The sequence below is a fragment of the Pseudopodoces humilis genome, chromosome 2, assembly GCF_049639895.1.
Source record: "Pseudopodoces humilis isolate 2021_Gansu_Grassland_sample_001 chromosome 2, ASM4963989v1, whole genome shotgun sequence".
In the NCBI taxonomy this organism is placed as follows: domain Eukaryota; kingdom Metazoa; phylum Chordata; class Aves; order Passeriformes; family Paridae; genus Pseudopodoces; species Pseudopodoces humilis.
Genome location: NC_142201.1, coordinates 88,671,994 through 88,689,434, shown reverse-complemented (window position 1 = coordinate 88,689,434; position 17,441 = coordinate 88,671,994). Strand labels below are relative to the sequence as shown.

The window sequence follows — 17,441 nt, the reverse complement described above, 5'->3', positions numbered from 1 at the left end:
CTTGTTACAGCAATTACTGGAGAGATGAACAGTATTATTATTATTTCACATGGCTCAATGCAGAGCTCAAAAACCCTTTTGTAATGAATTGTTAGGTTTTGAGATCAACCTGTGAGCACAGCTACAGTTAAGGGATGCCCTAGGCTTTATTGTCTCTGGTTCAGTGGTGGTGGTCTGCACAGGTCCTGTGGGTTACAGGGTATGCTTCCTGGCTTGCTTCCTGGTTTTTCAGCTGCCAAACTATACTATAACAAGCTAAAAATACATTAAATATTTTCCTTTCCTAATATTACCTTACCACGTAAGCAATAGTTGGACTTGCCACTAGGATGTTATCTGATAACTGAGGGGAGGGAGGCAGGCGAGCCTGAACAGGGGGTGAGACATTGGAGAGAGGCTGCTTCAGTGACTGTGACCAGGAGGAGAGGCTGTTATGTTTCTATTTAGGTGGGTGATGAAAACATTTCTAAATCCCTGCTTTAACCCATCTCTGACCACGTTCCCCAGCGCGAGTGCTCCTCAACACAAGACCCTGAGCTTGTGCAAAATCTCTCCTGCCCCATGCTGTGGTATTCAAGAAGAGTTGGGTGGTCAGGTGAAGACCATGCATGGGGAGTCTAACAGAGCTGGCTGGAGTGTGCTCTGTCCTACTCCTGTGCTGTGCCATCAGAAAAATTCTGTAGCAGGTGACCTGGGCCCTGGGGTGTTGCATGTGGAGCTGGCATGGGGGAGAGTCAACAAAGAAGAAGAGATTCCTCTGCTGGACACCCTTCTGATTCTGTTTTGATGATGGGCCCCAACGGCCAACCCAACCACTGTTTCCCTGCATCTGGAGGAGAACACACCATCCCCAGGCAAATTCAAGATCTGGAAGGAAGTTTTGGGGCTGATATCAAGCTTGAATGTGAGAGGTTTGAATGTGAGAATCTGCTACACAGGGCAGACATTTGGTTTTGATTGTTTAACTTTGCTGGTGTCACATCTGAACACCATTTTGAATTATTTATTTTCTTGCATGTACATTGGAATAAATAAAAAAAAAAAGTATCAGGCTGCTGCCTTGATATCTCTTTCTCAGTGATCACTGTTTTTAACTAGAAATAGCTGCACTAAAGTGAATGGGAAAGACCTACCACTGCAAAAAGCAAAATAGCAACATGGCCTGAAACTAGAGATGAAAGCCCTACTTAACAAACAAGATATGCAAAGGGCAGAAGCTATGAAAAGACACAGCATGAATACTTGGCCTATCCAATAATTCCTCCCAGATTCTTACCAGCAGAAAGTGTCTCCAGTGAGGCCACTGGGTTTTGAAATCAAGGTAGCATGACCCCAAAGGGAGACACATTCTTAGTCTCCTAAAGCTTCCAGAGGGCAAACCCCCCCCTTCCCCTTGTGTTTGCATACAAATGGCAAATGTAAACTGTAAATGGAGAACAGTGTGTCTGACATGGTTGAGCATTTCCTCAGCCTTTCTGTGCTCTCTTCACATTTAACTCATGCTGTGTACTTGGGCTGGTTTGCCCAACCCTACAATCCTTCCTTCTCCTCCTTCTAGCTCTTAGGACTCCAGTTCTAGGGAGACCAGGGAACCCAAGCAGTTCCATTGCACCTCATAAGGCATGGCCTGCCCACTGTTCCCATCCCCCTCTCTGCTCTGTGTCCTCTCACTTCAGCCAAGAGCTCAACAATGTGTGTGACATCCCCATTCCAGTCACTGGACACACAGCAAAGTGCATATGCATTTCTTTTGCTGCTTTTATGCCCTCTTCTCCTGCTCTTTCTACAGGTCTTTGCAATCTCTTTGTTTGCTCACCTTGCTGCTTCTGCATGGTGGTGAAATCTTCAAAGGTGAGAGTGCGCACGGGGGGCCTCCAGAAGGCGTAGGTCTCCATGATGGCCTCCAGCCCCGTCCTGTGGAAAGGAAAGGAAACAAGGAGTGAATAAGAACATCAGTCAGCTGGGGAATACAGGCACTGAGGAAAGAAGGCTCTGACCAGCTTGGCAGGCTGCCAGTGGCCACTGAAAGGTCACCTTGGCATCTGTGAATTCCTCAAGTGAGCCTTCCTGCACAGGTGCTGACCACAAGAGTAAAATGAAATTTCCCCAGCCCAGGATTTCAAAAGCTCCTAACTGTCTCTCAGTGCCTTTTTCCTTTCTAGCAAGAATCTCAAGCCTTCTGTCTGCTTTTCAGGGGACACACAACTGTCAGCTCCTCAAGGCATACTCAATTTGTCATTGAGTGGCCCTCCACACTTTTTGGATGTAAGCTGTCATGCAAATAAAGGAGGCCTGGGATTCAGTCTATGGAATCAGAGAGATTTTGAGAATAGCCTTTTCCTGTCACTTCACAGTTCTGGACACTGTTCCAAAGTGCTCCAAGAAGCCATCAAAAAGGGAATCTTCTTGGTTTTGGACTTTGACTAGAAATGCATAAGATGCTCTTTCTAAAAGATCAGTGTTATATCTGCTTTGGGTCCCTAACTCACCACAAAGACAAATCAAAGAGAAAAAGCCAGAAAGTGAGTGAGAATTTTTCTTTCTGAAGGGCTGGGGTCTCAGATTTGTTCTTGTCACCACAAACTCCTACCTCTGCTGGAAGTCTCTTAGCACCACGGGCTCAGTGAGGACATAGGAGTATTATCAAACCCACTGGAGTTCCTTTCCAGGAAAAGTTCTCCTCAGTGGAAGCTGCACACCACTCTGTTCCCCCATTCCTCACCTTCCCCTGCCTGTTTTCCCACAGTAGGTTACAGCCCTTGCACTGACTGAATACCAGTAGAGATTCTTCATCAAATGCGAGAACATATCCCCTTTCAATGCAAAAGGCACAACATCCCCAGAGCCTCTCATCAGATGTTGAGCTGACACTGGAGCTGCCTTTTGCTTCTGAAAATGTCTTTCTGCACGTGCCTCCACTCACTCAGTTAACTTTCCAAAGTCTCCCCGGAAGCTTGGATGCTTTAAATACATTGGAGTTGGCAAACCAAACTCTGTATTTTAAGAGGAGGTTTAGAAGAGAGGTTGTTGCATGGTGTTTATTAGCTGCTAAGCTGTTAGAAGTAGAAACAGAAGACATCTCTGCATAGCAGTCTCACACTAGTGCTGAGCACATTACAACAAAACTATTTGGTTAATACAGTGGCCTCTGCCAGCTCATGGAGCTCAGAGGCAACAAGGCAGAGCAGAATTTGAACCCATCAGCTAAGCTGGGCTCTGTCTGCAAAATCTGCCCTTTGAGTACCAGTACCACCCCTGGGATTTCCTCTGCTCCCTGTGTGTGAAAGTCACACATGTTCAGACTCCATCTGCTTCTCGACACACACAGCCAGGAAGAGAATGGTACCTTTTTTGCAGCCTCCTGAAACCATCCCCAGCCCCAAACACTGAGGGAAGACTTTCTGGTTCTGTATATCCAGGGGGCACAAAATGCCCTGAGCGAGTTGCAATGCAACCAGACCTGCTGTTGAAAGGACCTGCCTTGGTGATTAGGACCACGTCATATATCAGAAATGCAGACTGAAAGTTCCAGCTGTGCTACTCCAGCTGCTCTGTGTCTGCCACAGGATCGTATGGGGAAGCAGGGAGGCCAACTTACTGAAATCAGTGGGCACACAGGCTGACTCAGTCATCAGATCCCCAGGTACACAACCCCAATCTGCACCAGCACTGGGCTTCTAACTCTGGTCTCACTACTCCCTTCCAGTAAAATCCAGTCCCTAATGGGAGGTGGCTCATGGAGACACTAAAAGCAGACTAAAGCTATTACTCCAGCCCCTCCCTGGAGCCTACATCATTATCAGCTCAGCAATTGATTCACGATTCAAAGTTTCTGGTTCTCCATCCAACAGTTTCCCCTGTAACAATACAGTTCTCACAGGCACCATGTAATTTCTACTAATAAAAGAAAAGGAAAAAAAAAAAAAAAAGAGAATAGCCAGGCCATAATAAAAAGAATAAAAAATTAATCAGTTAATCAGGAATAATATACTGCTTTCAAGGACTGGACCTGACTGTGTCCCTGAGCTGATAGAGGGTAAATGGCAGCACTGAGAGTGCCAGAGCAGCTTGTAAAGCTGCTCTATTCCTGCCCTGTGTGTCAGGGAAAGGAAAGATGCCAACACCAACCGGGACCTACCTCCTCCTGCTCCAGGGGAGAAGTTCTACAACAGCCCCCTTGCTGTGGACACAGCTCCTGTCACCCTTCCCTTTCCACACTGTGAGTGCTGGCAGCAGCACTGTGGCCTTGCCCTGCCCTGCCGAGGACAGCGTGGTGTCACAGGCACCTGAAGAATAAATGTCAAACTCCACAGCTGGCTCTTCCTGCCCCAAATGTGAGTCCTTTACTCCCCACAACTTTGCATATGTTGAACATGTGTATAAAACATCCTTTCTGAGCATGTGGGTGACAGAGCTCAAACTTACGTCCACTTCTCCTACGCACAAATTTAAGCCTCTGGATACTAGACCAACCTTTTTTCCTATTCATTTGTGGGTTTCTTTTTTTTATTTCTTTTTTTATCTTTGGTTTCTGGTTTTGGGGGCCCTTTTTCTCTGTGCAGAGAAAATGTTGTAGGTGTTTTTGAAATAGCTTCTAAGCAGAACACATCCTTACTGAATTTTCACATCCTTCCAGGCATCAGAGAAGATCCATGAGACAGCAGCTTTGCGTGCTAACCTGTGAGACACCTACCACACTACATGTGGAGTCTTGCATTGGAAAAATATGCAGTCATGCTAAAAACAGCTCTTGGTGAGAAAGCACACCACCTTTGTGTACTGATTTTACAACCCTATCCCCAGCCTTTCTTCTGTCTGTGATGCATTCCTATTTTTGAAAGAAAATGTTTAGGTGATGAGGTGGGAATCAAGAAATTTAATCCCTCTCAATCAAATAATAATATGTCTCTCCCATAGCAGTTTATGACATTGCTGTGCTCTCCTAGTCAGCAGAAAAACTGAAGTGCCGTTGTGTATGTGTTCCACACACTAACAGGGAAAATAATCCCCACCTGGCCAATGAAGAGACATTTTGGGACAATAATAAATTCTGACAAAAAAAAAAAATTGTTTTCAGCATTTCTGAAATGTCAGGAAATTTGGAGAGCCTTTCCTGAGGGTTGCTGATACCAAGTGTGCTGAACAGTATCCATGTGGCATCTACTTTCTCTTCCAAAGAACTGCACTGAAAAATTAACTTCAAACTATCTATCAGGTCATAAACCCTTCCCTCTCACACCATCTTTATGAAGGAAGTAAAAAAAAAAAAGTATCAGAAGAGGTCTCACTGCCAGCATTTTTTTTAATAAGGTCAGTCCTTTAAAAGGTATCCAAAATTTGCCCTCTCTTTTTCATTCATTCTTTTATTTTTAGTGCTATAAAATTTTAATAATAGGCAATAAATGAAACAGTTCCATTGTCTGAAAAATGAAACGAGCTATCTGTGCACCTCCATAATCCATCCCATATGGCTGGTCTTGCCATTCCCACTGCATGTAGGATTCAGGACGTCATTTCATTGTTTGCTGGGGAAGCCTAACAATTGGCTCCAAGTGCTCTCCTGGCTCTCTTACCCTAGACAAAAGCTCAAAGAGCATTTCCAACACAAACAACTTTTATTCACCTCAGCTGCCCACATCTGAAAGGAAAGTGCTGTTTTTCCTTCAGCCTAGGGGTTTTTTCTTCCATCTCCCTGTTGAGTTTCCTGACTGTTGTCCCTTCTGGCTTCCTCCTGGATAAGGAGCTCCTGCAAGCATCCCACTGTCAGATGAACTTTACCCAGTCTCTAAAAATAATCTCTGTGGCATTAAACCTGCACCCTCACCACCCAAACATTTGGCTAGCTGAGTTCCGTATGTCAAAAACTGGTTTCTCAATCTCTTGAAGTTCAGGAAAGCAACCAAGTAATAACCTGCTTTATTCATACATTATGTGAGTATCCCCTCACCACCAGGAAACTTTCAACATCAGGAACTTCTCTTGTTGCATTTCTACAAATACTTTATGTGCTTTTGCAAAAAGTGAAGAAGGCCCAAAAATCAGGTAGTGGGAATCTCTAATAAGCAGGATCTAAGACTTGGCCTTCAAACACATGCTACCTCTGCAATCCAGCAAGGCTGATGGTGAGATTCCTGAACACCATTACTTAACATTGAGTGCTCCAAGACTGCAAAACATCAGCAAGCTTCTGGGCTGTTCCCATCTTTCCCCCTGAAACACCTCAGTGCTCCTCCTCCTAGCTCAAAGACTGAGGCAGTAAGGTCTGGAGAGAGACACTCATGAAAATAACTGAAGGAGATCCAAGAGAGGATCTGGGTAAAGATTTATCCCCCATATGGATACAGTCAGTCACATCATGATGGGTGTCCCCAGAGTAGCAGGGTTTTAGCAGTCTCTTGCAGATGAAGGGAGACCACAGTCATAAGGAAATAAACAGGGGGCTGCAAGCTGATGGAAGTGAAAGGGTTGAAATGGAAGCTAGTTTAAAAAACAACAGTCACCTCCATAATTTCTGCATCAGGAGACAAGAGTGAAACACTAACAATAAATAAATGGAGGAAAAATATCCATCTCCATTTAATGGAAGAGCCTCAACATAAAGCAGAAAGTAAATGTCCTAGGAAAGAAGCGGCTTAAGAATTCCTTTTTTTTCACCATGATCTGCTTTTTCCCTGGGAGTTCTTTCCTCCATCATTTGCTGGCAAACTCTAACCATGGCTCCGAGTCAGTATCCAATGTCACTGGAATAGGATGTCCTAGTGCTGCCTCAGAATTCTGTGTCTCTTGCTACTTCCACACCTTTGTTTTTAATTTTTTTCTTTTAAGAACTTTTACCTAAAACCTCTTGAACATATACTACGCACTTGCCTGATTCACAAATGGCCTTTCTTCAAATTACCCATTTCTGTTGCAAAGGAGACCTACATTTCCAGTGGGACCTTCTCCAGCCACAGTCTGATATGCTGCAGTTGACTGAAGCCGTGTGGGAAGGACGTGGGAAGTTGCAGAGTATCACAATTGTTTTTTGATCCTAATGAGATTACAAATTCACAAGGGAGAGAAAAGCCATCCAACACAGTTTAGAAAAGTCCCATTTGGAGAGTCCTTTCCACACACAGCTTGGACTTCCCTCCTATGTGCTTTCCTCCCTCCTGTGTGAATATCTGTGTATGTGTCCTGTGGGAAGGAGGCAGCTGAGCATTCGTGTCCTCCCCTAGCTGACAACAGCAGTGCAACTGCAGCCAGAGCCCTGCTTGTGAGGCAGGCGCCTGACTGCTATATATGCCTGCAAATACCTTTGCCTGTTTTTTTCTTCCTAAAGCCTCAGGCTGCTCCCTTTGAAGTGTAATACCTTAAAGATTTTAATTCCTCTTTACATCAGCAGAGAGCCTTACTGAGCCCTCCCCACAGCTGCAGCCGTGTAGCAATTTCCTGCCCTTTCTTAAATCAATGAGCTACAAAGATCAGTAATTCCCAACCTTTTCAGGAAACTGTCCAAATTCACTGAGCTAGGACCTTATTAATGCCTTCCACATTAATATAGCCCACCATGTACCTGGAACTGCATCAATCCCTCTCCCAAGCCCAGCCCCCAGTGCAGCTGTATCTGTGCACACAGGGAAGGTCTCGTACCCAGGACACACACTGCTTTCCCCACACAGCAGAGGGGGAGCAGGATAACAGTCACATATGCCTCAAGGAGAGCTGATGATCACAGCAGGGATTAAATGAGAGTGGCAACATCTTTACGCCGAACTTCAGTAAGATGAGAGCAGAGGGGCTGAGCTCGGAAGTCTCTAGGTCAGTTAAATGTATTCTTTGTGATCATAGAGAGTGAAGCACTAAAGAGAGTGGTGGAGAACACAGGGCAGTTGCCCATTCATGAGCACTGACCTTACCAAACCTCCTCACGAAGGAGACAGCAGTCCTGGTAAACACACACAACAGGAGCATGCAAGTAAAACTGAATTACAGTGCCCATGGGGACAGCAAATGAGGGCTATGCACACAACTTTTGCTCTGGTCTGCACACTCAGAGATTTGCTTTACAACCCCAGGCTTCTCGTAACGTAGTCATATATGTCGAATTGTATAATTAAGGTTTAAAGCCTTTGTTACACTGATTTAAAGGATACCTACATCATTTAGATCTGAAATATTTAGATCTGCACATCCTGATGCAGGATTCATGATGACAGAAAAAGCTGAAATGTTTTTTGAATTTTCTTACTCTTTTTTGATAACTCTAATGTCTTTTTCTAATACAATGGGAGGATTGATTAAAGTTCCATTTTAACTACTGTGCTGTTAAAATATAATTTCTTCTAAACAATATTTAAGGTGTTCTACTTAATTTTTCTATAAAAATCATGACAAAATTAAGCAACACAGTCAAAGTGAAACGGACATTGCTGGAGAGAAATTGAAATTATCTGAAACTAGAATATTTTTGCACTTTTATCCTGCACACCTATGGGAAACTAATTTTTTCTTCTAACATAAGCATTTGCACTCCAAGTTTTGGCACTTCCTGTGAAAATTAAAGTTTAAAAATGCCCTTCAGCCAACCTACCTGTAGTAAAGAATAATTATTCTTTATTTGCAAATTTTATAAATATAAATTATTTATAAATTTATATTTATAAAGAATACATAATAATTATTTATTACTTTACATAAAAGTGCTAGACTGTGACCTATTTGTCAGTTCTACAACCTGCAATCCCCCATTCTTCTATCTCTGTTCTTTGTTTTAATAAAAAAAGATACTGCCTTTCTCAACCTCAGACATATGCCCTGTGAACTCATCAGGGAAAGAAGGAAAGAGATCAGCGAGGAAACACAAACAAGCTTCTGTTACCTGTTTCTCCCAGAATCTCTGAAACCTTTGGCAAAGGGGTTTCTGTCAATTTTTAATCTGGTGATCTAAAAAGGAAGAAAAAGAGAATTAGTTGATATCTTCAACTTTTTTTCTTTCAACAAATGAAAAATATGGATTATTACCATTCTTCCCCAAACCACCTTTACAATGATCTTTCATACTTATTTCCCCAGACCTCTGTTAAATTTCCATTATCCATGAATAGATAACCTGCTTATAAAAAATGGCACTGGAGACAGAAATTGTGGCAGCATTAGGAAACCTGGCACAGTGCTGGGGCTGAGAATCTGCTCCTGAAGGAGAAGCACGCCAGGAGCTGAAAGTTTTCAGTGGCCATGTGATTTGGGAAGCAGGCGCACTGCTCAAGTTTGGCTGCTATCTGAGTTATCTCAGCCTCAACACAGCAGATACCCAGCAGCTGGATGCAACTCGTGAACCTTCAAACAATGCTGAAGAGAGAAGGCCAAGCAAAACACAGGCTACAGCCCCCAAAGATGTCAGGTGGCCACCCAGTCACACAGACAAGTTGTTCTAGTCAGCATCTGAGTAATCCTCAAGAGTTTTCTGGTCTGGAAATTATATTTGTTTTCATTTTTGTTTTTTTTTTTTTTTCCTCCTCTAAATAAAGGAGGTAGCAGCCAGACTGAGTGCTTTGGAGGAATCTCCCTCCCTGCTTTATTTTAAAGCAGGAATTCCATGTTGGTAAATACGGAGTATAACACTGGGATTTTGACCTTGCAGCCTGTGGTATTATACTCCCTGTTGGCTATTCCACAACCTGGTGTAGCACAACAGCTTCCCTCTGCCAGCCTCAGCTTGTCCTAGAGATTCTATGTTGGAATGAAAGGAGAGTGAGATCTCCAGATCCTACCAAATTTGAGGTGGTTTTGCTGAAACTGCTCAAAAGGGACTAGTTTAATACGGTCTGATCTGAAGGGGATTTGCAGGTGTTTTGCTTCTGTCAGAACCAAGCCCTTACTCTGGATATTAACCTCAGATCTGGAATGCAGCTCCTATTTTTGCAGAAGCTTAATTTGTGAACTTAATTTCCGCTAGCCTGACTTTGCAGCTGTCCTGGGACTTGTGTGTACAGAGACAGATATGTTCTGTGGAGGATGGAATTACAGCAGAGGGAATCCCTGTGGTGGATTTGCTAACATTTTACAATTGTTTCCAGAGACGCTTCCCCCAGTAAGGCAAAGCTCTGCAGCCACTGGAGGGCATGCAAGCAGATTCAGGGGATTTAAATTTGGTTTTAATGAAAAGGTTTCTCCAGCCCACCAGAATCTCCTTACTGGTATTATAAAAATGTGATTGTGTCCCCCATATTTTTTTTAACAAAATCCCCAAACATTTGGAATTCAGAGAAACAGAAATGTCAGCATTTCTTTACAGTGAGGTGGCTTATCGTGCTAAGGGATCCCTCCCTTAGCATCTCCCTCCCTGTGTAATTATAAGTTTGGTCATTAAGGAAGAATGACAGGCTTATTTCCTGACATTTCTTCTTTCCCTATCCTCTCTCCTTGTCTGATCCCCAGTCAAGGTTTGTGGAGTATCTGCATTCAGGCATGGGGGATAGGAAATTTCCCATACTGCAATGATAGCAAACCCACCAGTGTGTTGCAATATTTTTGATCCATTTTGGATAGTTATTTAAGTCAGCTTGAGGGGAGCAGACTGAGAAAAAAAGTTGGGAGTCATGGGAAGAAAAAGAAGCAGTCTTGGGAACACTGTTTGCACATGTGCTCTCTTACATGTTGCAAAATAAAAAACTCTATAACATTTCAGTAAATTGTTAGAACTCACAATTGTTGAAAATGGTTTAATATTGCAATCTGCCTTAAGTTGATTTAATATGGGTCTTTCCTTCAGTCCATAAATGCTAAATAAAGTCTAGCTTAAGAAAAGGGTAGATTGCAAACAAAGTCAAGGTTCCTAGAGAAAGAATCCTGCCTTATACACCTAATCAGGTTTATAACATCTTTCCCTTATGGTATCTAAAGTCAATACTAAGTCTCATCACTGGGAACTATGCAAGACACAAATCAAACACAAATTATCATAAAATCAGAGAATGGTTTGGTTTGGAAGGAACCACAACAAAGATCATCTTGTTCAAACCCACCTTCCATGAACAGGGACACCTTCCACTAGGCCAGGTTGCTCAAAGTCCCATCCAACCTGGCCTTGAACACTTCCAGGGATGGGACACCCACAGCTTCTCTAGGCAACATGTACCAGTGCCTCACCATCATCACAGTAAAGAATTTTTTCTTAATATCTAAACCTACTTTCTTCCAGTTTGAAACCATTCCTCCTTATCCTGTCACTACATGCCCTTGTAAAAGGTCTCTCCATCTTTCTTGTAGGCTCCCTTCTGGTACTGGAAAGCTTCAGTTTGGTCACCCCAAAGCCTTCTCTACTGATCCTTACTTACAGTGGGAAGCATTTGCTTACCCAGTCATCCTGCTGTCCATCCTCTGAAGAGGTATGAGAAGAGATGACTCTTTCACTTGAAGACTAAGGCAAAAAAGTTGTTAAGCACCTCGGCCTTCTCATCAGTTGTTACCAGTTTTCCAGCATTGTTTATCAGGGGGAGGTACATCTTCTCCAACCTTCCTTTTCTGTTTAACTTGCAGAAGCTCTCCTTGTTGTTCTTTGCAACTTTGCCATGGCCTTCCTCACCCAAACCCTACACAGGGTACCTGTCTTTGTTTCCACTGCCTGTCCATTTGTTCCTTTCCTTTTGGTTTGCCCAGCAGGCCCCTACTCTTTTGACTTCCTTGTCTGATTTCTGGCTCCTGGGGGTTGCTAGCTGTTGGCCTGTATGGTCGACTTCCTTAAAGATCTGCCATCTCTGTTCCTAAGGGCAGGCTCCCAGGAGATCCTATTGACCATCTCCTTGCAGAGCTGGAAGTTTACTTTCCTGAATTTCAGGTGTATAACTTGACTCCTTAACTGACCCCTATCCCTCAGGACATTCATGCACGAGAATTTTGCTTTATGGGCAATACATGTATTCAAAGGCTTATTTTGTCAACAAACTGATGAGATTTGGCTTCTTCAAAACTTTTTCCTTCACTGCTATAAAAAACCCAACTGCTTTGTCTCTAAGATAACTGATCCAGAATATCTGTACTGCCTTAAAATTGCAGTGAGGACAGGATGCTCTAGTTTTGTACCATGAGGTAGCAAGGAAATCTGAACACAATGCACCTCTTTACAGTTGATCCTAGTTACTTATTTTATAGTAAAAACTACAACTTTTACATCTTCAGGGTGGTTTCCTGGCTAGATACCTCATGTCTACACAATACCCCAGAGCATGCATTTTCTTTTCTAGCTTGTAAAGTGTAACTTTTCTATGTTTCTCAGAGAAGTTAGTGTCTCAGTCACAAAGAGCACACTGATATTTTTATGAATGCACAGCATAAAAGGAGCACAGAGGATTTACCTGTTGATTTTGGTAGGCTGTCACTGTGGTGAAAACTGTCTCAGGGAAATTGAAGGTTTTCACCCCATCTCCTGAAGGAACTGGCTTTGTAGGAGAAAGGTCACTGCTGAAATCCTTGCGGATGACATGAACACGAGGCTGATATTTATGCATTGAATGTAAGATTATCTGAAAAGAAAACAAAAGGAAAAGGAAATTTTTCCCAAAAAATATTCTATGCAACATCCAGGTGTACGAGAAAGCAGGGATGGAATAAGAGCTAATATGGAGAAAATGATCCTTTTCTTACAAGCATGTATGAGACAAAGTTTGTGCTGTGAGCAAAGAGAAAGGTGCTTTATAGGGTCAGGCAACATTTTGAGGAAAAGCACTGAAACAGCCAAAAAAACCTCCATAAATCTGGAAGCAGCCACAGACATGTGTGCCCAACAGGACACAGGAGCATCAAAGCAGTAGCAGCACCCTTTCAAGTCTGAGTGGAGCAAGGCTGGGACAGCAGGATTAACTTCTAACTTACATGGCCTTGATCATCGAGCTCGTTGTTGGTCAGCTTGAGCTTGTCAAAACTGACCACCTGCCTCATCCAGGTGTCTCCAGAAGCCAGGGAGTCAGGGTGGATGTAAACCCTTGGGGGCACTGGGGAGTCAGCGTTGCCAGCCACCATCCACTTGGAGCTGTGATACACGTACCTGAAAGAGGAAGGGTAGGTGGCTAAAGGAGATTGTTACTCACTCACTGCAGGAACACATCCAGGGCTCCCCCTCCCCTGCCACCCTCATGCACCCCAAGCTCTCATTTGCAGTCAGGGGAGAATGTGCTTTATTGCAACCTCCTACCTTCTAAATGAAAGCCAGATTACCCCTGAGCCACTTGTTCAGACTTGAATCCTTATTAAAACCACCTTGCAGTTATTTTCCCTGTAAAATTCTGCCACATGTGCCTTCTCAGTTCCTTAACCCTCTCTGAGCCACAGTAAGAGGCTGTAAAACATGGGTAAACAAAGTCGTCTCTGAAAATATTCATAAATATCCTGCAATTTCTGGAAATCTGCATTGTATCTCATATCAGACTTTGGAAAACACATTTGGCTTCACCCAGAAAGGGCAATATCCAAGGGATACTGCTAAAACAATCAATAAAAGAGAATTGCTGGTTTGAAATGTTGCAAAACAGGAAATTCCATATAGTGTTACATACATTGGGATTAGAGGGAAAAATCATTTTTTTGTTCCTGATCTAGCCATCCTATATATGCCATAAATTTCTCTACCACAGCTTTGCCTAGACACTTTTTTTTTCCTGCCCAGCAGCTCCTTCCCTCTAAAGCATATCACAAACAGTTCCACTGACACCTCTGAGTTCTGCCCTGTGCTACCCCTCTTTAGGTCTCTGCTAAGATGTCTCAGTCTTTACCTACAAACAGTGACTCATTTTTTGCATTTTCACAGGAAATGGGGGGAAAAAAAGAAAAAAAGAGGAGTCTTTTCCTTTCCTGCTAGTTTGTTCTATGTGGCTGTGCAACTTAACAAGGACAGAAATGAAGGGTAAGAAAATAAATGTATTTTCAATGTCAATGTTGTTAGAACCACACTCTTAGAAATAAGAGGAAAAACATCCATCTGAGTATCAAACACTATCTTGCTGCTTCCCAGGAAAAGCATTTTCCTGATTAAAATTCTGTACAATTTGGGTGCAAAAATGTAGTATTTAGCATTTGAAGCAGAGGTTCAAGTTTGAATCCTTGAAAAGTGGTTCAAACAAGACTATCTGGTGAAAAGACTTGCTCTCAGGGGTCTTTAAATATGAATACATAAATCATGTCAGTCTGGAGAGTTTTCTGAGATGCAGAGGTTCATGAGTTTTCCAGAGTATTCTTTAAGATCAGAAGCCCATTAATATCAGAGAAATCTCTTCAGCAGTGGAAAGTTTCTCAGTGACTCTATACTGTAGGTCAGGGATCAATATTCACTGAGGCCGCTGTGCTGGACAGTGAGCACTTTTAAAACAGAAATCACCAGTCCAGTTCAGGCCAGACCTGAGGGACCTGGCTTAGTTCAGCTGCTCCTTGTCCACTCCTTTCTCGCTGAGGTAATTTTAGGGGCTGCAGACCCCCATTGGTAACTCCAGTTATTGGTTCCCTCAGAGAGTCGTTGCTGATCGTGTCAATCAGGAAATGCATGATAGAGATCTCCTCAATTGAAAACTGCTACTTGAAAAGAGAAAGATTTCATTCAAAAAGTACAAGAGACTGTATTAAAACTCTGGTTTTGTGTCTAAAGATTCTGGTCAAGTCAACTATGTTGGTGTAAATCATCAGGGTCTCCTCCAGCACACCTTTGCAATGGTGGGTGTCATTAAATGGCAGGTGTCATTGACAATAAGCTGCTACAAGATTCCCACCTCTGCCCCTGAAAAGCTTACCTGTATCTCTTGTTATCCACAGGGACAATGTCCATGGCAATATAATACTGCTGGTGGGGATCCAAGCCTGTAATTTTCACCCTCATGGCTGGAAACATTCTCCTAGGAAATTAAGAGTAGAAACAAGGAAGAAAATGGTGAATAAGGAAGCTGAAGAGGTTTCTTGCCCCTCTCTCTCTGGCACCATAAGCATGCTACTTTACACAGCCCAGTCCTTGGCATGATTCCTCTGGGCATGGTGTGGGTAGAAAAGACTGTGCTGGCAGTGGTTTGAATATTCAATATTTTTCTCATTTAGAAAAAGTGGTAACACACTAACAACCTGTAAGTAATGATAGAATACTGACAGTCAAGCACTCTGTTCCCAGTTCCTAGCAGACAGTTCTGCTACGCTTCACACAAATCATCCTCTCTAAGGCTTTTCTAGGATGGGCAGTGTGCCTTTTACTTTGTGTTTTTCCCACTTGTAACCCTTCTCTCATATCCCATTAAATGCTGGATCATTTTAGTTCTCTTTTTTTTGAGAATACCACATTTCAGTATAGAGTTTGAAAGCATTCAGGTAACATTTAAAGCAAATCCTGAAAGATCCTCTCACTCTCATTTTTATAGTTACTTAAGAAAAAACATTCCCCAAATTAATCTGCTTATTAGGAATGTATTTCATATTCAATACAAACACTGGCATTATTGTCATGGTTTCCTCAAAGTCATGGTAGTGTTTTGTGCAATCTTTTTAATAGATGTTGTCTTTTGTAAGCCATATGATCCAGATCTATCTTAAGCATTTTCTCCTGATAGACAAGGTATGGAACTCTACACTAACGAGAAGTAATTCCCAGCCTTTTTCTTCTTGTCTGAGCACAAGTTAAGCTCTGCTAAGCACAGTCACTGTTGTGGAAGTGTTTGTAGCTAGGCAATTATTTCAGAAGAGAATAGACCAGAACAATTTCAACCTTAAAGTATGTTAGTGTTAGTATGCCTATGGCCTAATTTCTCTTTCTTAAAAATTTTATGGTGGCCAGTAGACCAATTTCTATTCTACACCTCCCTCAAAGAGCATGCTGAGGGAATTACTTATGCCATATTATATTTGCAACTAATGTGGTATTTTTACACCTTCATAAAATCCGAGGAGCTGAACTGAATGAGGTGCAGAAGGAATCTAGCAACACCGAAATCAGGGCAGAGTGCTGAAAAAACCCTGCATTGTTTCACTGACTGTTAACTCAGACCTGAGCTCTAGCTGAGTGGCTTCTCAGCCTTTATCTGAGAAAAACTTAAGCTGAGGTCCTATAGGATGGCATTAACTGAATGACTTCTGCCTAGAAAATACAGAGCTTTGGTAGGAGAAACCCCAAAAAGTACCGGATGCTTATGCAAAATCATATTCTACTTTTCTGAAAAGTAGACATATCCTTCCAGGAGGGAAGCATGTGGATGGAGGGAGGATATTAAAGGGCAATTTAAAATCACAATGCCAAAATAGTAGGAAAGTGTACAAGAAATGTTTCTAGAAGCCATCCCTACAAACCATCATGACACTTTCCCTTCTATTTAGTGAGAAGCAGTGAAATGGCAGAGAAAAAGATTTAGTTCTCCTTTCAACATTTCTGTTTCTCAAAGTATTGCTAGTGAATGCAGCCTGGAGGAGGAAGAAAGCAGGAAAGATTGTGTCAACATCTCCAGAAGTATCTCTCATACTTGGCACGACAGGGATGTGATCATGAGAATCTATTTCATTCTTTCCCAGCCAAGGCACACATAGGCACTTGCAGAAGAGGGTGGGAAGGAGTGGGAAGTTGATACTCAGCCTTTGCCCCTACCCACAGCTCTTTTATTTCAGCCCACACTGAGAAGATAAGATCTGACTGACCTATTAGTAACTGCATCTGCTTTGGAAAAGGGCATTTATCGTGGGGGGGTGGGGAGACCTCCACCCCACAGCTGCCACAGCACAGCTAACCCAAGTTATGAGAGACATAAAACTGCCAGAAAAATCATCTGCAGAAACCCTTCAAGGAGAGAGCCATTTGTGCAACTGATGGTGTGAGTTTGCTAGTAGAATGACTGGGGGGGAGGTGAGGAAGGAATAATGGATTAGTCTTCAATGGCTTGAGGGCATTACCTTGTTTCTGCCACAATGGCTCATTAAATCTGCCAAGCCAAATGGGTACAGGATGTGGCATTTTACAGTCCAGCTCTCTTTAATTAGAGAGAGGTGGCTTGGGAGCAGCTAAAGAGGCAGGTCATGTTTCAGAGGTTGATGAAAAACCCAGGATTAAATCAGAGTCTCTTTGGGTCTAAGTCTGCACACTGTGTTGGGAAAATTGAATGCACTGTGTGTCCCAAGAAGCTCTCTCCAAATCTTCAGCCCCGTGTAAAGTTGCAGTATAGCCTGTGGGGTTGTTTGCTTATGAAATACCTTGTAAAAGATTACCACAGACCGTTCAGTAGGCTTAGAGGCTAATCTCTAAAATGATCGGAGAGAGCTCAGCTGATCCCAGTACTTTCTCTAAGGTTTAAGTGTACCTTTAAAGTTTTGTAAATTATTACTATTTTTCTTTTTTCTGTGGGTATAAAACTAACTGAGGTTCCTTTTCCATAAAGATGTGGCTGGAACTGTCACAGCAGGTCTCCAGCAGCACTGCTGTGTGGAAAAAGGGAAATGGAAAAGGCAAACAG

General features: G+C 42.8%; 1 protein-coding gene across 2 annotated transcripts in view; it reads right to left on the bottom strand.

The window, feature by feature from the left end:
• TBX15 (T-box transcription factor 15) overlaps positions 1-17,441 on the bottom strand; it is a 90,472-nt gene that overhangs the window by 13,779 nt on the left and 59,252 nt on the right. For both annotated transcript variants that reach the window (XM_088052083.1, XM_005523865.3), the window contains 5 exons: positions 14,757-14,858; positions 12,853-13,024; positions 12,336-12,503; positions 8,861-8,925; positions 1,817-1,914 (listed from right to left, as the gene is read on the bottom strand). In XM_088052083.1, the coding sequence (XP_087908209.1) occupies positions 1,817-1,914; positions 8,861-8,925; positions 12,336-12,503; positions 12,853-13,024; positions 14,757-14,858 (605 nt within the window). The remainder of the gene's footprint in view (positions 1-1,816; positions 1,915-8,860; positions 8,926-12,335; positions 12,504-12,852; positions 13,025-14,756; positions 14,859-17,441) is intronic.